This window comes from Desmodus rotundus, chromosome 2 (assembly GCF_022682495.2).
Source record: "Desmodus rotundus isolate HL8 chromosome 2, HLdesRot8A.1, whole genome shotgun sequence".
In the NCBI taxonomy this organism is placed as follows: Eukaryota; Metazoa; Chordata; class Mammalia; order Chiroptera; family Phyllostomidae; genus Desmodus; species Desmodus rotundus.
This window is the reverse complement of record NC_071388.1, coordinates 98,612,342-98,635,461: the sequence shown is the minus strand read 5'-3', so window position 1 is coordinate 98,635,461 and position 23,120 is coordinate 98,612,342. Positions and strand designations below refer to the sequence as shown.

At 40.7% G+C, this 23,120-nt stretch overlaps 1 protein-coding gene across 4 annotated transcripts in view; it reads right to left on the bottom strand.

Moving 5' to 3' along the window:
- Window positions 1–16,207: 16,207 nt before the first annotated feature.
- STXBP5L (syntaxin binding protein 5L) overlaps window positions 16,208–23,120 on the bottom strand; it is a 352,782-nt gene continuing 345,869 nt past the window's right edge. For all 4 annotated transcript variants that reach the window (XM_045185997.3, XM_045185998.3, XM_045185999.3 and 1 more), the window contains 2 exons: window positions 21,033–21,253; window positions 16,208–20,457 (listed from right to left, as the gene is read on the bottom strand). In XM_045185997.3, the coding sequence (XP_045041932.2) occupies window positions 20,416–20,457; window positions 21,033–21,253 (263 nt within the window). In that variant the 3' untranslated portion in view covers window positions 16,208–20,415. The remainder of the gene's footprint in view (window positions 20,458–21,032; window positions 21,254–23,120) is intronic.

The window sequence follows — 23,120 nt, the reverse complement described above, 5'->3', positions numbered from 1 at the left end:
GCAGCATATGTGTGGGTCATGTTTTCTTATCCATTCAGCTGTTCTATGTCTTTTGATTGGAGCATTTAATCCATTTACGTTTAAGGTTATTATCGATAGGTAGTTATTCATTGCCATTATTTCCTACCTGTGTTCCTCTGTCTTTCTCTTTTCCTTCCTTTCCTTAAAGCAGTCCCTTTAGCATCTCTTGCAGAACTGGTTTGGTGGAGCTGTATTCTTTTAGACTTCTTTTGTCTGGGAAACTCTTTATTTGGTCTTCTATCTTAATTGAGAGCCTTGCTGGGTAAAGTAGTCTTGGTTGCAGGCCTCTGGTTCTCATTACTTGGAATATTTTTTGCCATTCTCTTCTGGCTTGGAGCGTTTCCATTGAGAAGTCAGTTGCTAACCTTATTGGGGCTCCCTTGTATGTTACTTCCTTTTTCTCCCTTGCTGCCTTTAAGATCCTCTCTTTGTCTTGGAAATTTGCCATTTTAATTATGATGTATCTTGCACTGGGTCTCTTTGGGTTCCTCTTGCTTGGGACTCTCTGTGATTCCTGGATTTGGGTGACTTTTTCTCTCCTCAGATTAGGGAAATTTTCCATCATTACTTTTTCAAACAGGTTTTCTATCCATTGCTCTTCTTCTTCTCCTTCTGGTATTCCTATTATACGGATATTGTTACGTTTCATGTTGTCCTGCATTTCCCTTGTTGCCTCTTCATTCTTTCTGAGCCTCTTTTCCTTTTCTTGCTCTTTCTGGGTGTTTTTTTCTACTTTGTCCTCCAGCTTGCTGATCCGATCCTCTGCTTCATCAAGTCTGCTTTTCATTCCTTCTACTGTGTTCTTCAATTCAGAAATTGTATTCTTCATTTCCTCTTGGCTCTTGTTGATATTTTCTATTTCCTTTTTCATGTTGATATAGTTTGCAGTGAGTTCACTGTAGTTTCCTTGTAGTTTCTGGTAGTTCTCTTTGAGCTCAGAGAGCTCAGTGAGCTTCCTGATGACCATTGCTTTGAACTCAGTATCTGATAGTTGACTTGCCTCTTTTTCAGTTAGCATTCTTTCTGAGGCTTCCTCCTTTCCTTTCATTTGGGAATTGTTTCTTTGTCTTCCCATTGTTTGTGAGACTCTTCTTGTTGGCCTCTGCTTCTTAAATTGCTCTATTCTGACTCCCTGGGTTTATGGTATGAACTTCTATGGTAGAATGCCAGTGGGATTCGGTGGTGCTGTCTCCTTAATCTCCTGTGCTCACTGGTCTTGAGCTGACGTTTATGGGTTTAACACGGTCTAACTCTAGTCTTTTCAGCACTCCAGGTTTTGTTGTCTCACCTGTGGGAAAAAGAGAAAGGGGGGAAGAAAGAAAAAAAAAACCGGAAGGAGGGAAAAAGGAAATAGAAAAGGAGGAAAGGAAGGAAGGAGGGAAGAAGGAATAAAGAAAGATTGGAGGCAAGATAAGAAGGAATTTTAACAAAAATTAAAACATAGAAATAGATAAAAGAAGGCAGGAAGAAGACATAAAAATGGTAAAGGATGGGAGGAAGAAGGAATGAAAAAAAAAAGAGAGGAAGAAGGAATTCAGGGGGAAAGGAGGAAAGGAAAAAAAAAAACCTTCTTTTGGCTTTAAACCGGTCAGGTTAGTTCTGCTGGTCGTCCTGTCTGTGCAACGGGAGGGTGTGGTTGGAAGGATTGGTTTCACTTTTCTCCCTTCCTGGGCCACACTCTTCGCTGTTGTTCAGCCTGCAGTCTCCCCTAGCCCTGCAGCTCCCGTCTGCTGGGTATTCTGCCTTTGTCCTAGAGAGCTAGTAGGCCCTGCAGGGCTCTATGCGCAGGTGTTAGATAGGCGTTGTACGTGTGGTCCCTGGCAGGCAATCAGGCCGTTGATCAGCCAATCCAGCAGCTTTGTTCTTGGGACGCACAAGTGGCGGATCCAGCCGCCCTGGGCTTGAGTCTCTCGGGTGGGCAGGGCCGCCCTGGGACTGAATCACGAGGCACTCGGGTCTGAGGTTTTGGGCCTGTGGGTGGAGCAGCTAGCCTCTGCTCCAGATGCTCTCGGAGGTTTCAGGTGTGGGCGCCCCTCCGGGGTTTCATGTGTGTGCCCCCAGTTCGCTAATCTGCGTGCGCACAACCGGGCCTCAGGTCCTGCGCTCGCAGTCCAGGGGCGGAGGGGGGAGGGGCGCCAGGGGCCTGCGGCTGCTGCCGAGAGTTCTCTAACTAGCCCCTGAGTGTCTCTATTTTCTTTTTCTTTTTGAGAAATTCCTCCTATTCAAGCCCCCCTGGTCCAATCAAGCACCTGGCTGCTCACAGCTCAGCCTGGCCCTCTCCCAAGACTCCTGCAGCCGCCCCTGCACCTGGGCTGGCGCTTCTGCCGCCCTTGTACTGCGCGGTCCCGGGTCCCGGGGACCTTATTGTCCTTGAGCACTCTTCTTACCGTCAGATCTTTCAATGTCCTCTATCTTTGGTCTCTGATCTTCATATATGCTGGAGTACTGTTGGCTGTTCGCTCTGCTCCTCAGATCAGCTAGGTATTTCCCTGGCGTTGAGGGGAAGTGGACTCCGCTTCTGATAACTTTCATATTTGTCTTTCTTTGAGTTGTTTCACTTAACATAATCCCCTAAAGGTCCATCCATGTTGTGGCAAGTTGTGGGGGGGCTTTAACGCAGCCCCCTGGTCCGCCACAGATGAAGAATAAGACTACCAAGACATGATCTGCTTGGGGAGGAGAGGTGGCCGATCTCTTAAACAAAAAGGGCCCAGAGCCTTCCCTCCATGGGCTTTTATTAGGTTCATTCACACAGGAATACAGATAAAGCTCATCAATCATTGTTAGGAACTAAGGGTTAAACAATACATGATTTACAGAGAACTTTGAGGGCTTATTCTGAGTTACAGCCAGTTAGAGGGCCATAAAACTTCAGGCGCCAGACTCATCTCAGGTCTGGACCCTTATCTTTTAAGCTGAGGGTACAAATTAAGTAGGTTTCACAGGAATGTATGTATTTTTCTTAGGCCTGATTCCCTAGGGAATCCGCCCCTTCCAGCACAGGACTGCACTGCCCTCTGTCATTGTTTCAGGCTTAAGTCAGGCAAGGGAAGTAAGGCAGCCAAGAGATTAGGAGACTTCTTGCAGACAGAATGAGGACTTAGGCTATTTCAAAGCCGAGGGGCGAGGGTCCATCACCCCCTTTTTCCACAGCCCCCCGAGTCCTTCCCTGCAAGTTTATTCCTGGTGACCAGAGCCTGTCTTAGGTTGATCCTCCCTTGAGGATTCTTACCCGTCATTGGCTAACTGGCCAAGCTCAGGGCCAAGCAGGGTGAAGTGGGCAGAGGTGGCACACCTGCCAGGGAGATAAGCTTTGTCTCCTTAGTGGCTTATGGTCCCAACTCTGACTCAGCCTTAACCATGGGGAGTTACAGCCTCTGAAACCAGGCAGGGAGGTTCCCAACAGCAAGTGTCAGGATTTCCTCCGTTTTTATGGCTGTAAATATTCCAAAGCTTCTTTATGCATTTTTCCATTGATGGACACTTAAGCTGTTTACCTGTCTTGGTTATTATAAATAATGCTGCTATGAACATGGGGAAGCAGGTATGTCATGGATGAGTGTTTTCCTTTCCTTTGGATATTTACCCAGAAATGGAATTGCTGGGTCATATGATAGTTCTATTTTTAATTTTTTGAGGAATCTCCATACTGCTTTTTATAGTGGCTGCACCAGTTTACATTTCCAGCAATGGTACACAAGGATTCACTTTTTCCACATTGCAGCCAACACTTGTTATTTTTTGTCTTTGACAATAGTCACTCTAATAGGTATGAGGTGATACCCCATTGTGATTTTGATTTGCATTTCCCTAATGATGTGTGTACCTGTCGGCCAGTTGTATATCTTTGGAAACATGTCTTTCCAGATCTTATGCCCATTTTTAAAATTTGATTATTTTGAGGGGTTGCTATTGAGTTGTGTAAGTTCCTTATACATTTTGGATAGTAACCCTTTATCAGATAGAAGATTTGAAAACATTTTTTCCCATTTTATAGGTTCTCTTTTCGTTTTGTTGATTGTTTATTTTTCTGTGCAAAAGTTTTTTAGTTTCTTGTAGCCCCACTTGCTCATTTTTGGTTTGGCTGCTTGTGCTTTAGGTGTCACATACAAACATCATGACCAAGGCCCATGTCCAAGAGCTTTTTTCCTAGGTTTTTTTTCTAAGAGTGTTATGGATTTAGGCCTTACATTTAAGTCTTTACCTCATTTTGGGTTAATTTTTGTGACTGGTGTAAGATAGGGGTCTGTTGCATGTGAATATCCAATTTTCCCAGTGCCATTTATTGAAGAGATTGTCTCTTCTCCACTGAGTTTTCTTGGCACCCTTGTCAAATATTAATTGGCTATATATGCGTAGGTTTATTTCTGGGATCTCAATTCTGTTTCATTGGTCTATGGATCTGTTTTTATGTCACCATGCTGTTTTGATTACTATAGCTTTATAAGATAGCTTGAAGTAAAAAAGTATTATGCCTCCTGCTCTGTTCTTCTTTCTCAGTATTGCTTAGGCTATTTGGGGTCTTTTGTGGTTCTGTACAAATTGTAGGGTTGTTTTTCTACTTTTCAAAAAATGCCATTGAATTCTTGATAAGGATTGCATTGAATCTATAGATGGCTCCAGGTAGGACATTTTCACAGTATTAATTCTTCCACTCCATGAACACAAGATGCCTTTCCATTTTTGTGTGTTTTCTTTGTCCACTGTTTTACAGTTTTCAGCATAGAGATCTTTCCCTCCTTGCTTAAATTTATTTCTAAGGTTTTATTTTGTTTTTGATGCTATTGTATATGGGATTGTTTTCTTTATTTTTCAGATAGGTCATTGTTGGTATATAGAAATGCTACTGACTCTTACATGTTAATTTTTTATCTTGCAACTTCACTGAATTTGTGGATTAGTTCTAACAATTTTTTGGCAGCTTTTTCTAAACATAAAATCATGTCCTCTGCAAATAGAGACAATTTTATTTCTTCCTTTCCAATTTGGATACCTTTTATTTTTTTTTGTATCGCCTGACTGCTTTGGCTAGGAATCCTAGTACTATATGGAATATGAGTGGTGAGAGTGGGCACCCTTCTCTTGCTCCTAATCTTGGAGAAAAAGCTTTCAACTTTTCACCATTGAGTGTGATGTTAGATGTGGACTTGTAATATATGGTATGGCATTGGGAACCTCCCTGCCTGGTTTCAGAGGCTGTAACTCCCCATGGTTAAGGCTGAGTCAGAGTTGGGACCATAAGCCACTAAGGAGACAAAGCTTATCTCCCTGGCAGGTGTGCCACCTCTGCCCACTTCACCCTGCTTGGCCCTGAGCTTGGCCAGTTAGCCAATGACGGGTAAGAATCCTCAAGGGAGGATCAACCTAAGACAGGCTCTGGTCACCAGGAATAAACTTGCAGGGAAGGACTCGGGGGGCTGTGGAAAAAGGGGGTGATGGACCCTCGCCCCTCGGCTTTGAAATAGCCTAAGTCCTCATTCTGTCTGCAAGAAGTCTCCTAATCTCTTGGCTGCCTTACTTCCCTTGCCTGACTTAAGCCTGAAACAATGACAGAGGGCAGTGCAGTCCTGTGCTGGAAGGGGCGGATTCCCTAGGGAATCAGGCCTAAGAAAAATACATACATTCCTGTGAAACCTACTTAATTTGTACCCTCAGCTTAAAAGATAAGGGTCCAGACCTGAGATGAGTCTGGCGCCTGAAGTTTTATGGTCCTCTAACTAATTGGCTGTAACTCAGAATAAGCCCTCAAAGTTCTCTGTAAATCATGTATTGTTTAACCCTTAGTTCCTAACAATGATTGATGAGCTTTATCTGTATTCCTGTGTGAATGAACCTAATAAAAGCCCATGGAGGGAAGGCTCTGGGCCCTTTTTGTTTAAGAGATCGGCCATCTCTCCTCCCCAAGCAGATCATGTCTTGGTAGTCTTATTCTTCATCTGTGTTGGACCGGGGGACTGCGTTAAAGCCCCCCGACAGTATGGATTATGTTGTGGTACATCTTCTATACCTAATTTAAGAATATTTATCATGAACAGATGTTGAATTTTGTCAAAATTTTTTTGCATCTATTCAGATGATATGATTTTAAAATCTTTCATTCTATTAAAATGATGTATCACATTTATTGATTTATGTATATTGAATCATTCTGGCATCCCAGGGATAAATATCCCTCTTGATCATGGTGAATGAATGATCCTTTTAATAATGTGCAGCTGAATTCAGTTGGCTTGTACGTATTGAGAATTTTTACATTGGCCTGTAATTTTTTTTTTTTCTTGTAGTGCCCTTTACTGGCTTTGGCAGGGTAATGCTGCCTCATAAAATGAGTTTGGGAGTGTCCCTCCTATTTGATTTCTTTCATTTACAATTTTATTGATTTGGATACTTTATCATTGGATAGTGAAGCTAAAGATTTGTAAATTGTGTTTATCTTTTTCAAGAGCCATTCTTTTATTAAATATATTTTATTGATTATTCTATTACAGTTGTCCCATTCCCCCCCCCCCCTTTATTCCCCTCCACTCTGCACAACTCCTCCCACCTGCATTCCCCCCACCCCTTTAGTTCATGTCCATGGGTTGTACATATAAGTTCTTTGGCTTCTACATTTCCTATACTATTCTTAATGTCCCCCTGTCTATTTTCTACCTACCATTTATGCTACCTATTCCCTGTACCTTTTTGCCAATTCTCTCCCCTCCCTCCCCTGCTGATAACCATCCATGTGATCTCCGTTTCTGTGATTCTGTTCCTTTTGTAGTTGTTCAGTTTTATTATTTTATTTTATTTATTTTATTTATTTTATTTTAGGTTCAGCTGTTGATAGTTGTGAGTTTGTTGTCATTTTACTGTTCATAGTTCTGATCTTCTTTTTCTTAGATAAGTCCCTTTAAGGTTTCATATAATAAGGGCTTGGTGATGATGAACTCCTTTAACTTGACCTTATTTGGGAAGCATTTTATCTGCCTTTCCATTCTAAATGACAGCTTCACTGGATAGAGTAATCTTGGATGTAGGCCCTTGCCTTTCATGACTTCTAATACTTCTTTATAACCCCTTCTTGCCTGCAAGGTTTCTTTTGAGAAATCAACTGATAGTCTTATGGGAACTCCAATGTAGGTAAGTGTCTCCTTTTCTCTTGCTGCTTTTAAGATTCTCTCCTTATCTTTAATCTAGGGTAATGTAATTATGATGTGCCTTGGCGTGTGCTTCCTTGGGTCCAACTTCTTTGGGACTCACTGAGCTTCCTGGATTTCTTGGAAGTCTATTTCCTTTGCCAGATTGGGAAAGTTCTCCATTATTTTTTCAAGTAAGTTTTCAACTTCTTGCTCTTCCTCTTCTCCTTCTGGCACCCCTATGATTCATGTTGGAATGTTTAAAGTTGTCCCAGAGGTTCCTAAGCCTCTCCTCATGTTTTTGACTTCTTATTTCTTCATTCTGTTCTGGTTGAATGTTTATTTCTTCCTTGTGCTCCAAACTGTTGATTTGAGTCCCGGTTTCCTTCCCATCACTGTTGGTTCCCTGTATGTTTTCCTTTATTTCACGTAGCATAGCCTTCACTTTTACCCCCATTTTGTGACCATACTTAACCAATTCTGTGAGCATCCTGATTACCAGTGTTTCGAACTGTGCATCTGATAGGATGGCTATCTCTTCACAGCTTAGTTGTATCTTTTCTGAAACTTTGATCTGTTCTTTCATTTGGGCCATTTTTTTTTTTTTTTGTCTTGCACACCTGTTAGGTAGTAAGGGGCAGAGCCTTAGGTATTCACCAGGGCAGGGCAACCCACATCACTGTGTTGTGGCGCTGTAAGTGGGGTAGGGATCTGAGAGGAAGCAATGCCCACTTGCTCTAGTCTCTGCCAGCTTCCAGTCACTTCTGCTGCTACCCACAAGCAAATTGTGCCCTTCTGGTGCTGATTCCTTGGTGGGTGGTTTTGTGTATGTTCTAGAATCCTGTGGGTCTCTCCAACAAACTCTCCTGTGAGGCTGGGAGTTTTTCCCACCGCCTCAACCCTCAGAGGTTTTTTCAGTCACAGGTTTTGAGGCTTTATTTCCCTGCACTGGAACCCTGCGTTGCATGGTCTGTCTCACTTCCAAGTTGTTCCTCCTGATATATCCACACACAAATGTGGGACCACCTGCTCTGCTTGCTGTCACCTAGCCAGGTCTGCCAGCCGCTGCTTTGCCATGAGTCCTCCTCACCCAGCTGCCCATCTCTGCCCCTCCTACTGGTCTGGATGAATGTTTCTTCTTTAACTCCTTGGTTGTTGGACTTCCACATAGTTCAATTTTCTCAGTTCTGGATTTTTGCTTTTAAATTTGTTGTCATTCTTTTGGTTGTGTGAGGAGGCAAAGTGTGTCTACCTACACCTCCATCTTGGCCGGAAGTCTCTCTCTCTCTCTCTTTTTGACGCCAAAAACTGATATAAAAAAACATTCTTAGTTTTGTTTATCTTTTCTATTGTTTTCCTGTTCTCTATTTATCTATTCTCTAATTTTTATTATTTTCTTTCTTCTGCTAACTTTGGGTTAGTTTGTTCTTCTTTCCCCAGTTTCTTAAGCCATAGAGTTAAGTTGATAATTTGAGATCTTTCTTACTTCTCAATGTAGGTGTTTATTGCTATGAACTTCCCTCTTAGCACTGCTTTCACTGCATCACATAAATTTTTATATGTAGGGTTTACATGTTCGTTGGTCTCAAGATACTCTTTTACTTCCCCTTTACTATCTTCTTTGATCCATTGATTGTTCAAGAGAGTGTTGTTTAATTTTCATGTATTTGTGAGTTTTCCAGTTTTTCTCCAGTTATTGATTTCTAGTTTGTGGTTAGAGAAGATACTTGGTATGATTTCAGTCTTCTTGAATTTGCTAAGGCTTGTCTGTCTATGACAGACCTAACTTATAGTCTCTCCTAGAAAATGTTCCACTTGTGTTTAAGAAGGATGTGTGGTCTATAGTATTGTTCAAATCTGTTATTTCCTTATTGATTCTGTCTGGATAATCTATCCATTGTTGAGAGTGGGATTTTAAAGTCCCCAACTATTATTTTGTTTGCTATTTATTTCTCCTTTTAGTTGTTAATTTTTGCTTTATATATATAGGTGCTCCAATGTTAGGTATGTAAATAATTACAATTGTTATATCCTCTTGTTGGGTTGACCCAACATTATATAGAGAACTTCTTGTTTTGTTTTGTTTTTTTACCATTTTTTTCTGATGTAATAAGTATAACATCCCCTTCTTTTTATTGGTTACAATTTGCTTGAAATATTTTTACTCTCAGTCTCTACATGCTTTTAAGGCTAAAGCAAGTGTCTTGTAGGCAGCATATATTTGGATCTTGATTTTTAATCCATTTACATTAAAGCAATCACAACCATTTATATTCAAGCAAGTTTTGATAGGCAAGAAGTTACTGTTGTTAATTTTTTTCTGGTTGTTTTGTAGATCCACTTTCTTTTTATCTTGCTATCTTTTTTTGTATTTTGATCTATTTTTGGACCTATTTTGGGTTCAGTGTGTTTGGACTTCTTTATCATGTTTCATGTAATTACGGGTTTTCCCCTGTGGTTACTATGAGACTTTCATAAAATATCTCAAAATTGTAATACCCAATTTTAAACTGATAACAACTTAAGTGCTGTAGCATTCCTAAACTTTACACTTTTATTTTTCCTTCTCCTCACATTTTAGATTATTGATGTTATAGTTTATATATTTTTATATTATTCATCCAATAACAAATTATTATAGTTACAGTTACATTTATTTTAATTTTTAAACTAGAGATGTTAAGTGAATTACGTGTCACCATTACTGTATTACAGAATCTAAGTGACTATGTATATACCTACCATTTCCAGTAATGTTTATGCTACCTTTTTATGTTTTTATGAAGTTAATTAGCATTCCTTTTACTTCCAGTCAAAGTATTCTCATTAGCATTTTTTATAAGGCAGGTCTGGTGTTGATGAACTCCCTCAGCTTTTGTTTGTTCAGGGAAATTTTTATCTCTTCTTTATTTCTAAAGGACAACTTTGCCAGGTATAGAATTCCTCGTTGACAGGGTTGTTTTTTTTTTTTCTTTCAATTTTTGAATATATCATTCCATTTTCTCTTAGCCTGAAAAGTTTCTGCTGAGAAATCCACCTACATGGGGGCTTTGTTTTATATAACCTGTCTCTTCTCTTGTTGCTTTCAAAATCTTTCTCTAACTTTTGACCACTTAATTATGGTGTGTCTCATTGTAGCCCATTTCAGTTTCAACATGTTTGGGGTTTTTTGGACATGGATGTTCATTTCTCTTTCCAGGTTTGGGAAGATTTCAGTCATATTGCTTTAAATATATTATTACTTTCTGTCCCTTTCTCTTCTCCTCCTGAGATTCCCATAATGGGAATGTTGTTTCTTTTGATTTTATCCCTTAAATCCCGTTGGCTTTCTTCACACTTTTCAAATTTTTTCTTTTTGATCCTCTAACTGGATAATTTCAAATGTCCTGTCTCCCAGGTAACTGATTCTTTCTTTTGCATGGCTGAGTCTGTTGCTGAAGCTTTCTGTTGAATTCTTCAGTGCAATCATTGTATTTGTAAGCTCTAGGATTTCTGGGTTTTTTTTTTTTTTGGATATTTCTATTTCTTTGTCGAACTTCTCATTTTGTTCTTCTAATTTTGTTTAGTTGTATTTCTGTGTTTTTTTTAGTTTACTAAACTTCTTTAAGAGGATTATTCTGAATTCTTTACCTGCCCTTCATTACTTTACGGTCAGTTATTGGAGCTTTATTAGTTTCCTTTGATAGTGTCATGTTTACCTGATTTCTTTGTGATTATTGATTCTGTATGTTGGTCTCTGTGCATGTTAGTAAGCAGTTCCCTTTTCCAGACTTTACAGGTTCATTTTGTTAGAGGTAGTTCTTCACCAGTCAGCTTGGCTTGGTGTTCTGGACGTGTCAGCTGGTAATGTCCTTGGGACTGTAGGGTTTGCTGTCAGGGTCTATTTGGAGGGGAAGCTACTGCCCATGCTTTGAAGTTGAAGGGGAGGGGTGCTGCTGCTGGCTGAGAACAGTTGGATAGGACTTCTATAGAGTAGGCTATAGTATGGGTTCTGTGGCTGCCTGGGTGCTCTGGACTGTCTTCCTAGGTGATCAGGACTGGGTACTATACTCAGCAGCAGGCGTGACTATGAAGTAGCTTCCCTGTTTTTGGGGGGTAGCAGATGAGCCCCAAGGTCTGCACTGCTCATTCTTTGGGGATCCGAATCAGGCTAGACTGTGCACTAAATTTCCTGGCCAGATGATGCCACCAGTTTTACTTTGAAGATGGGGAAAGCCCCAGGCTATGTTGTCTTTTCAAGTGTCACTATAAGTAGGGCTGTAGGATGGACTGTGCAGCTTTTCACATGCTCTGGTTAGTCTCTGGTTGGTGTGGGGATGGGGTATGTGTGTGAAGGCTATTGTAGCAGTGGCTAGGAAATAGTTTGCTTGCCTGAGTAGTGCCCCAAACAGACCCCAAGGCTGGTAAGGCTCTTGTTTGGGAATCAAATCAGTGGCCCAGGGCGGACAGAGCCACTGTCTTAGCATGGCAAATGCAGAGCCACTGGTCAGATTCTTCACTGAAGTGCTGCTGTAATGCACTGCGGGGTGGGCTCTGCGGGGTGGGCTCCTGAGGTTCTCCTGGTTAGGTTTCCTGGTTACCAGGGTTGGAGGCTGTGTTCAGCAGTGGATTATGGATTAGTTTCCCTGTCTGGAGGGTGAGGTTGCAGAACAGGCCCCATGGCTGACAAGTCTCTTGTCTGGGAAGGTAATTAAAGGTATCTGTGCATCAAACTCTCTAGCTAGACAGTCACCAATTTGTCTCTGCTAGATGGCTAAGCTCTCTGCTTACTAACTGCTTGGCCAAGCGCTTTCCCAGGTGCCTCAGGTCAGGCTTCCTGGGTGGGTGGGGGTGGAAGCTACCCTCAGCAGTGGGTGAAACTATGAATTAGCTTCCCTGCCCAGGCAGGGTGACAGAACTGGCTTTATGGCTGCCAGGGCTCTTTGTTTGGGGTCTTGACTCAAGCAGAACTGTACCTAAGCTCCTGGCCTAGCAGAACTACCTTCTTTGCTCTCCTAATGGATAGTGCTATCAGCCAGGCTCCCCACTTGAGCACTGTTGGGGTACACAACTTCCCAGGTGTTAAGTCCAATCTTCCTGGTCAGACAGGGCAGGGAGCTCTGTGCAGCAGTGGACAGGCTATGAATCAGCTCCCAGATGGAGCAAGCAGCTCCAAGGCCTGCAAGGCTATCTGTGGTCTTGATTTGAGGTGATTTGTGCCCTGAGTTCCCTGGCAGGACAGTGCCACTGGCTTTGCTCTGCAGACCATGAGGTCTGCTTGCTCCAGTGTTGTGAGGCTGTGCAGTGTCCAGGTGTTCTGGCCAGTTTTTCTGGTTGGGTGGGGCCTGGATACACACGGACCAGTGGGTGGGGCTATCACTCAGCTCCCCTGCTCAGACTGGGTGGGGAGTGGAAAGTGTATGTGTGTGTTGGGAGGGGGGTTGTGGAGGGGGGGGCAGTAGGGGACACCAGGCTCCAGGGCAGAAAGGCTCTTCATTTGAGGTCCCAAATCAGGTATAACTGTACTCCACTAAGTTCCCTGGCCAAACTACACTGCTCTCTTGGCTCTGCAGATTAGCAAAGCCTCTGGTTTTAGACTACTGCTTGGGTTTTGTAGGTAGGACCTTGGTCTGCCAAGATCTGAGCACTGTTGCAATCCCCAACCCTCTTCTGTGTCACAATCTGACTCCCAGTGTTTAAGCCCTGCAGATTCCAGGGATCCTAGCAATGCAAGACCATAGTGGTTCTCCCAAGAAGGGACCCACAGCACTCAATGTCCACGCTGGGCTCTTTTTTCTTCCTGGAGTAACCACAGGCTCAGGGGCGATCTCTCAGTGTGGCGCCGCGCTGGCCTGGAAAAGATGCAGTGTGGTGAGCGTGTAGCTGCTCCTCTTACCATCTACTGTGGCCTGTCTCAGTGTCTGTGGTGCAGGGGGAGCTTCAGTCTCACCCCACGTTCTATGTTTTTTTCAGTGGTATCTTGTCTTTGAATAGTTCACTCCTTGTGACAGGGAGTGAAGTTAGGAATGAACAATATCACTGTCTTAGTGGTTGCCTCACTTATTATTGTTTTAAGCCAGGAAGTTTGTAGTAATTTGTTTGCATTAGAAGAAATAGCTGTTTGTAGAAATACTGATATTGATGCCATTTAAGATACTCTAGGTATGCAACCTGAAAAACTGAGTGAAGGCAAAATTATCAATGTAAATGAGGAAAATGGTTATGGAAAAAAAGGATAAAGATGTCCTAAAGGAAGCAATGCCAGCAAAAAATTTTTTTATTAATCTATAAATTTACTATAATTTCAAGCAAAGTCTCAACAGGGATATTTTTGGATCAATTATATCCTGAAACTCACCTAAAGAGAGAAAATCAATACCTATCAAACTTGAAAAAAATCAAAGCTATCTATCACATATTAGGACATATTATAAAGGTATAATAACCTAACAGTTTGATAATTACATATAGACAAGTGGATTACTTGATAATTTAGAGAACAGACTTATCTGTATATGTACATGAAAATGTCATTTCAAGTTAGTGGTGAAAAGTTTAGTCACTCAAAAATAGGAGTTTTGTGATGTTATCCATTTCTCAAAATATCAAGTTAGATCCTTATCCCCAAACTCCCAATGGGTTAAAAGCCTGATATAAAAAAACCTATGAAAGAAAAGAAGCTATGAGAGAGTATTTATTATTATAGGGATGTAAAGGCCTTTAAAACAAAGTTCAAAAGTCAAAGATAAAAAATTGTAAAAATGACTATTAAAAGAAAAACAAGAAAAGAGAAAATTCTCATGAAAAAGTGATACAATCAAGACACTGAGCACTTTACTTAGAGGCTCGGGCATGAATGACAGAGAAGTTATAACAAGTGAGGACCACAGGGTCCTGCCCCAAATATTGAATGCAGATATGTGAAGAGTGAGTGATTGTAATTCAAAGAAGGTGAGGAAGTAAATGGATCCTTTGAGAAAATTCTTGAAGGGAAAACCTGGGTATCTTGATTTTATTGTATCTGTCTTTATATTTGTACTTCTAATAGAAAAACTAGGGTTAGTTTCTTGGTTTTTCATTTTTATATGGAACCAAAAGTAGGGAAACTGTGGTGATGGGAAAATTTTCCTTAGATAATTAGACAGACTTTGGAAAAATGTGATTAGTTGGCTAAGGCCACAGTGTAGGTAACCAGTGTAAAGAAAGTTCCTGAAGAGGCATTAACTGCAGTTGAAAGCCACAGGGAACTTTTGGAGGCAGTGGGTTAGGTGGGTTAATGAATGTTCATTATAACCACTAGGTGGTGGTATGAGCCCACAACAGCTTATTTTATTGCTACTGGGGATTAGCCTGAGCTTTAAAGAAAGAAGTGAGGAACTGTGATAAGAATGTCGTAAGTACTTCTCATTCAGCCTCAGTTTATTTGCTGCCCTGTACTTACTTCACCAAAGATGAAACCAGTCAACATCCTCAAAAATTGTCTGTAAAGTCTTCCAATAAAAAATTATGTTATCTCTCCAATTTGATGGAAATTTTGAATGGCTATTTCTGCCTGTTTGGAGTTTAGGGAATTTGTGTTTAGTTTTACTCCTTTCTCTTTTTTAGTTCAAATATATATGGTGTACATTGTTCCCCCACCCACATCCCTGCCTTTTTAGAACAATTATACTTTGTAAAACCACGATTCACGGTGTTGCAAATGAGGGTCTTACCTCTGTCCATATTTAATCTTGGCAAAAATCATTAGTAGTTCATGACATCATAACATAAGAGAGCATCTATGTACAAACATATACAATTTTATTGATATCTCTACAGACTACAAGAATTTTAAGTATAGTCACAATTGCTGAGTACAACAGAAAAATAGTAATTTGTCATTTTCTGAAAAGATGCAAAAATTCTGAGGATGAAAGAAAGATACATCAATGATATCATCGGTTTCTTATTTCCTAGAGGAAAACATCACATAATTAAGTACTAAAAATTATAGGTTGTTAGAGATTTTGATCTTGTGTACACTTGTCCAAAACCACCACCTACTTTATTTTCTGACTTTGCAGTGAGAAAGGTGGGCCAGCACTAGAGGGGAGCAGTATGAGAGGAGAGGACTTGTTTGAATTTTCTCACCGACTGTTCTGGCCTCGGACAGGCAGACTCTCCCTTTTTGAAGGTAAGAGTACTCTTTCAGGGCACTGGAGGCCGGAGAGTGAGTTACAGGCATTCTTCTCCCCTTAAACACAGTCCAGTTCTTAAGAAAATGAATCTGAGTGGCCCTGGGAGCTAAGACAACAGTCAAGGAAGAGTTGTTCTCCCTCCTCGCTAAGATCGAATTCAAGAAAATATACCGATAGCAGAACAGGCACCTGGTACCCATTTCTCCTGCAAACAAAGAATGAATAATAAATTTGGACCTAATTGGGTAAATGATTGTTTTGAGCATTTCTACTATGAAACTATTGAGAGAATTAGTTTTCCACTTAGCTTTACATGCTGTTGAATTTCTTATGCTATTTCTGGTGTTTTGTGATGTCACATGTATAAGATAATCAAAGCCTAGATGTTTGAATTGGAATAATGAATGGCCAAGTCACAAGGAAGAAAACCACAAAGAGCTGTTATTAAGAGTTAATGGGGTACCGTCTGGTCGGAATTTGCACAGAACATTTGTTTTGGGTTGTGACAGAAAATAAACAGCAGCCGAGCCACCACTGCATCTCCTACACCTCGCCTCCCCTGACCCCTCAGAAGTGGGGCCTGGGCACCAGCCAAGGTGAACCAACAGGTCTCCTTAGCGGCGGACAGTTTGGCTGGACACTGGGACCACCTTGGGGGCTTTCAAAAATACTGATGTTTGGTTCCCACTCTGAGAGATTTTGATATAATTGGGAATTTTAAAAGCTCCTTAGGTGCTTCTTATGAACAGCCAAGGTTGAGAATCACTTCCCTACCTAAATATATAAATAAATGCACCCTCACTGCCTCTGGTTCCTCATCAAAGCCTTTTCCACTTCACTCTGGCTTCCACGTTCCTCCCTACCCCGACATCCTTGCCTCAGATCAGCACTTCCTCTCTTTTTCCCAAGCCAGACCCTACCTGGTCTGCATTTCATCCTTTCAGGGTTATGTTGTCTGTAATTATATACGCTAAGCCTGCTACATGACAACCACGCTCCCCAGAACGGTGGTATCGCACATACTAGGTACTGGCAAGTACTTCCGGCACTCGGGAGGTGTGTATATGACGTAGTACCTAGTCACAAACCAGGCCGAGGCTGCAAAGGGCCGAGGGGAGGAAGCTGTGAAGGCTGCCGTGTTTCCCCCCCACGCACAGAGCAGAGCCTGACAGGACTGACTCCCTGTGGCCCTGCCCCCTCTGAACAAGAGTGCCTGCCCACAGGGGCAGGAATAATCCCACAGGTCTGCTCCTGGGTTGTCCCGGTGATCCTAAACCAAGAAGAGGATTTTTAGTTTACATTTCTAGACCCTTTTCATTTTCCCTCTGCCAAATATTTTACAACCAGTTTCTCCAAGAGCTAATCCCAATTTTCTTCAACCAACCTAGGGCATATACATTTTTTTCCTTGTTCAAAGTAACGGTCCTCCGTTAATGCAGGTAGCTGACAAATCGTACCTTTAAAACCGGACACACGGGTCACGTGAAAGGACTCTGGCAGTGTACGTGTTCCTTTGCAACCCCTTAAGATCTTTGAGAAATAGAGACCTGGATTCTGATTTCTTAGCTTGAGAATCATTCACAGGCTATAGATGAGATCTGAAAAATGTCTTAATGACTGAGTTATAGGAAAACACCTCACTCAGTTATGTCACTGTTCTTCCAAAGCTAGTCCGACAACGACTCTGATGGTGACCGGGACACTAAGTCTGCGTCTCCGTGAAATGAAGTCTATGTGGGAAGCAAAATCAGTAGTACTGCTTTCGTAAGGAATTAAAATAAATGATAAATCAGTCATCCTTCTTCCAAACTCCAGGGTCAATGGATGATTTCACGATAGGAATTATTGCTTATTATTAGAACCAGAAAAACAAACACGTCTAGCTTCCCAATGATAAACAGAATGCAAAGGCCCATTTTCTCCTGGGACAAGAAAGGCTCATCTCTTGAAGGAGTCAGAGGGAGATAAAGTCAACTCGTAGAGACTGTGGTTTACAAGCCTTATTTTCTGATGCCACCTTAGCAGACAGAATGTAATTTTGATGACAACTAGGCTCTGAGTCATTTTCTCTATCATTGTCCAAGTTATTAAGAGTATTTTTCTTATGTCCTAAGATAGAGGCAAGACATTTAAAGAGTAGATAAGAGATATTTAAAGAATTACATGGATCAATAGTACTCATTTGCCAAAGACAATGGTGGTGACAGTGATGCTGATGGGGGGAGTGCGCGTGTACGCGTGTGCTAAGGTAAGTGCAACGGAATAGAAAAGTTCAAAGAGAAAAACCACATCCACATTAGATTCTTATTATTGCTATCTCTTTGAATTATAAAAATAATTTTGATACAGTAAAACCTCATTAATTTGTATTCCACTAATCAGGAATTTGTGGGATCAAGTTACCCTTACATTAGGAAAGGGTTTATAAAAACAATATTGAAAGACACATTTAAAAAGAATTTCTTTTCAAGCATTTCAGAAGCACCTGTTTACTTCCAATTGTGCTAACTTTTGATCTACTCATTAAAGCCAGAGTTTTAAGCACTTCTGTGAAACACTATCTTGTCCTTTTTGGTATTTTCTCTGTATGCTTTAAAATATTCTATAACTGTTATTTTTTACTGATTCATATAAGCTTTCTCCAAAATAGTATTTTATTGCATATTGAACCACACATGTAATTTTGGGTATAGTAATTTATCTTGTTAAGACACTGTGCACTTATATTCAATTTTATACAAGACATATATTATACATTCATACTTAGCCTGTCTTTAAACAATGTGGAACAGTGGCTCACATTTGGGAGCAGTTTTGGCAATGGGTGGAGACGTTTATGATCGTCATCACTCAGGGGCGGCTACTGGCATCTGGGGGACAGAGGCCAGGGATGTTGCTGAGCATGCTGCGGTGAAAGGACAGTGCCCCGCAGTGACGGGGCAGCGAGCAGCGCCACCGCCAAGAATCCTAGTGAAGAACAAGTCGTCTCATGTCTTATTGCGCCTTCACAGATAGTCACTGAACTTAATGCCACTTGGAACTGTGTTTCATTGTTCCTAAAATAAACTAATATTTTAGGGTTTTTTACATTTTTTAAAAACATAGAAATGATACATTATCTGTTCAGAAAAATCAGAAAACGGGGTCCTGAAACTGATGGTGCAATCTATCAGTGTTTCCCAGATCCTGGTCTCCAGTTTCTTTCATGTTTTGACTATAGAATTTTATGTATCATGTTGTATTTCCAAGTCAGGTTTTGTTACCCTCAGGCTGTTCACAGGAGTCTGGAGAGATTCATGGGGAGGGTTTTATGAGAAATCAGGCAAATTCAAGGACTCTGAGAAATGCCATCCGGGTACCCCTTTGCTGCTTCTTTCAAACATCTCTGCTCTTCTCAAAATTACTAAGAATATTTAAAGGAAGTACCACTTCAAACAAATTCACTGAAAATAAAAAATATCTAAAAAACCCAAGAAATATTCAATACTATTTTGGCTATTAAAATAAATGGGCCTTTAGGAAAATGGTGGTTTCTTAAAACATAAATGTATATCTAGTAAGATCTTGATTAATTGAAATTCAGTAAACCAAACTCATTAATTCTTTAAACAAATTCTTTTTGAAGGAGCAACATATTATAGGATGGGTCCCAGCACTGGCATATGTCGATTTCTAGGACTTCTGAGTCCTGGACTTATGTTAAATAGAGATAGTAGGTGTGTTTGTTTTCTTTTGTCTCTAGTTGTCTGCTGAGTTGTGAGAGGTGCCTTTGACCTGTTAAGGATATTCTTTATTTCATTTTGAAAACAGTTTTTAATAAGGAAAAGGTATTTGGTGTTTATTGACAGAATCCTCTGGTTTATGACAAAATTATTGATTTTGTATCATTTATCTCTATGTATTTCTGTTGCACATAATGGTGACTGAGGCCAACATAGCAAAAACACTACTATATTTTATAAAGATTCTCAATAAGTATTGAACCAAAATTATTTTCTAATGAAAGCCCTTGTTAGTCAGAAATGTAATAAATCAGAATCTCTTTCCCAAAACATTAACTGAGGTTTTACTGAATCATGCTAAAGAGAATGACCAGTTTGGTCTGTGTCAGGCTGCAAGAGCACCTTTGGATTGAAGACCCCACTGGGTTTGAACAGTAATATACTGTGTAATTGGCAGAAAAGGATACAAATGGAGCATTAAAAATGTATCACTTTAGAAACAAACCAGAGTATGTGAAATCAGTTCTCAAAGCTAACTGCATTGCTCTTGTAATCTGGTTTCCTCAAACCTATCAGTCAACTCCCTTGCAGAGAGCAAAACTAGGCTGAAAAAATGCTTTGAGGTGTCCCAACCCTGCATGGTTTGTGACTAAAAATAGCAACTTGTCCTGAAAGTGATAGAAATGGAAATAATTGTGTTAGAAATAATTTACTATGCCAGCAATATTTGATTATGACTGAGAACTGTGAATGATGTAAGATACTATGGAGTGAGAGGAATGTTAGTCAGACTTTTGCCATCAGAATTGGATAATGTTTTAGTATAATTAAAGTTATAGATGAGAAGAAAACTTTGGTTTTGTTTTCTTTTCCTTTTCAGTTGGGTATGACAAATGTACTTGAAATGCACTGATAATTTCTAATGCAGATTTTTTAAACTGTCAGGTGTGGCCCATTTTATAAAAATAGTTTACCATTAATCTTTTTTTCTTCAATCACAACATGCTTTTTTTCTTTTCCTCTTAAGATGTTAATTTATCATGCAAAGATTTTTTTCATTAAGTGCATTAATGTTTTTGTTTGTACAGGGTTTTTTCAAATCAGGAGAACTTCCCGTAGTTCCTAAATAGAAATCCTTAGCAAGTGACATGCCAAGATGATACCTCTATTCCACGTGGGAAAAGGCAAATTCAGCCATACCTTGGGATTCTAACCAGGGTTCCAGACTTTCGGTTGTACAGTGTCTCTGATAAGTCTCTCTTATGATAACTTCAGATGGACTGTAATGGAACATTCTGTAGAAGAAACTGGCTTCTAGCAGTTGAATAGTGATGCTGGGAATAAATTTGGTTTCCCTGAATCATGGTTTCTCAGAGCAGCCACAGCTTCTTTAGAAGTTTAGAACTGGTACCATTTCTTATCCTTATATTTCAGCATTAACTGAAAAGAAAAAATAGTTACCATTAGATGTTAAAAAATCTTCAAAAGTGCTAATTAAACAAGCTCATAATAAATTAATCATGAATCATAATAATTAATCATAATAAATGTATCTTAAATCTTATAGAACGTCCTTAATTTTGTAAAACAATGGAAAGGTTTTTTAGAAAAACAAATCAATCTGCAAAGACTCAGCTGACAGGAAACCACTTTTAATGGCTGAGACACAAAGGAGTGTGGAGATCTCAGCTGCCACGTGCCTCACACCTTCCAGGGCGAGCACGTCGACCTCCCCGTGCACCAGATGCACCCCGTGTATCAGCACTAATGGGTCTTGCCCTTTTGAGTTATCCCCAAAGATAATGAAGTATCAGCGTGTTATAGTATTTTCTAAAAGCGTTTTTCTCCCAAATGCTTGGGGGAATTACAATACTTATACTGTAATGAGATTCAGGTTACCCTGCCTCTGGCACAGGATGTTACAGCTGCGTCTCTGTTTAAGCTTTCCTGTGCCGAGCCTAAATGTTTCCAATTATTACTGTATGAAGATGTTCATATTTTCTTAGGCAGTTTACCTCATGTGCATGTTTGGAAAATGCTTCTGCACTGGTCATCATGCCCGCTGTTTTCTCCTCCAGCTCTCCTAGCCTCTGCCCTCTCTCATCCAGTGCGATCCGTGCACGAGTCAGTTCTCCCATCACCCCGCCGGCAGCGCCTTTCACCCCTTCGATGCCACCGGGCCCAGGAATGTGTTGCGCTAGGCTGCGGGATGCTTTTCCTGCCGAAGCTTCCCCAACTGGGAATCAAGCCATACCAGTTTAAAACATTTGTCAGTCATTCAAATAGTTACAGTCAAGTTTATCACCCAAATACTTATATTAAATTCTACTCTCATAATTCTCCAGTAAGAGACATATTTGACCATATCATAGATTTGGAGATGTTAACAACCCAAGAAAAATGCCTACAAAAGAGACTGTGAGAGTTCTGGCCAAGATGGAGGTGTAGGTAGAGACCCTTTGCTTCCTTGCACAACCAAAGGGAGGACAACAACCAATCTGAAATCAATAAACAACCAAAAGTGCCAGAAAATCAAATGGCATGGAACTTCACCAACCAAGGAATTAAAGAAAAAAACCAACCAGAACAACCAGACTGTTAAGGTGGCAGAACGGACCAGCCGACTCAGAAAAACTGAGGGGACAGGCAGACATTGGAGGCAGGGCTTGCTGCTCAGCTTAAGGGGACTCAGAGGGGGCTGTGGGTTACAGCTGGGGTTGCTGCAGTAGGAGAAGCTCCCAGTCTCACAGGAGAGTCCGAGATTCCATTGAAAAGTGCGCTAGAGACAAGTAGGTAAGCCATTCCTTCTCTGGCCCCTCCCCCACAGGCAGTGCTGCCGTGCAGCCAGGAGGGCTGCCCGGCCCTGACCAGTACCTAAGGCCCCACCCCTTTACAATTTATCAGCTGCTCCAAGACAAAGAAATATGGCCGAAATGAAAGAACAGAGTAGAGCATCAGAAAGAGAGCTAAGCGAGGAGGAGATCGCCAACCTATCTGATTGAAAATTTAAAGCCCTGGTAATCAAAATGCTCACAGATCTGATTGAGCTTGGTTGAAAAATGAAAAAACAAATGAAGGATACTCAAAGTGAAATAAAGCAGAATGTTCAGGGAACCAACAGTGACAGGAAGGAAACCAGAACTCAAATCAATGATTTGGAACAAAAGGAAAAAATAAACATCCATCCAGATCAAAATGAAGAAACAAGAATTTGAAAAAGTAAAGAGACTCTAACAAATCTCTGGGACAACCTGAAATGTTCCAATATCCAAATTATAGGGGTGCCAGAAGGAGAACTACAGCAAGAAATCGAAAACTTATTTGAACAAATAGTGAAGGAAAACTTCCCTAATCTGGCTAAGGAAATAGACTTCCAAGAAATCCAGGAAGCCCAGAGAGTCCCAAGGAAGTTGGACCCAAACAGGAACACACCAAGGCACATCATCATTAAGTTACTCAAGGTTAAAGACAAGGAGGGAATCTTAAAAGCTGCAAGAGAAAAGGAAAGAGTTACCTACAGGGGAGTTCCCATTAGACTATCAGCTGATTTCTCAAAAAAGAAACCTTGTGTGCAAGAAGGGGCTGGAAATAAGTATTGCAAGTCATGAAAGGCAAGGACCTTTCCAGCAAAGCTATCATTTAGAATGGAAGGGCAGATAAAGTGCTTCCCAGATAAGGTCAAGTTAAAGGAGTTCATTATCACCAAACCCTTATTATATGAAATGTTAAAAGGACTTATCTAAGAAAAAGAAGATCAAAAATAAGAAGAGTAAAATGGCAACAAACTCACAACTATCAACAAATGAACCTAAAAGAAAAGAAAAACAATGAAAAAAACTAAGCAAACAACTAGAACAGGAACAGAATCAGAGAAATGGACATCACACGGAGGGACTTCAGTGGGGAGGGAGAAGGGAGGAATAGGAGGAAAAGTTACAGGGAAGAAGAAGCATAATTAGTAGGCATAAGGTAGACAGGAGAGATAAAAAATGATATAGGAAACAGAGGACTCAACTTATATGTACAACCCACAGACATGAACTAAGAGGTGGGATGCTGGAGGTTTGGGGGGGCAGGAGGGAGGGGGGATAGATAGGGGAAAA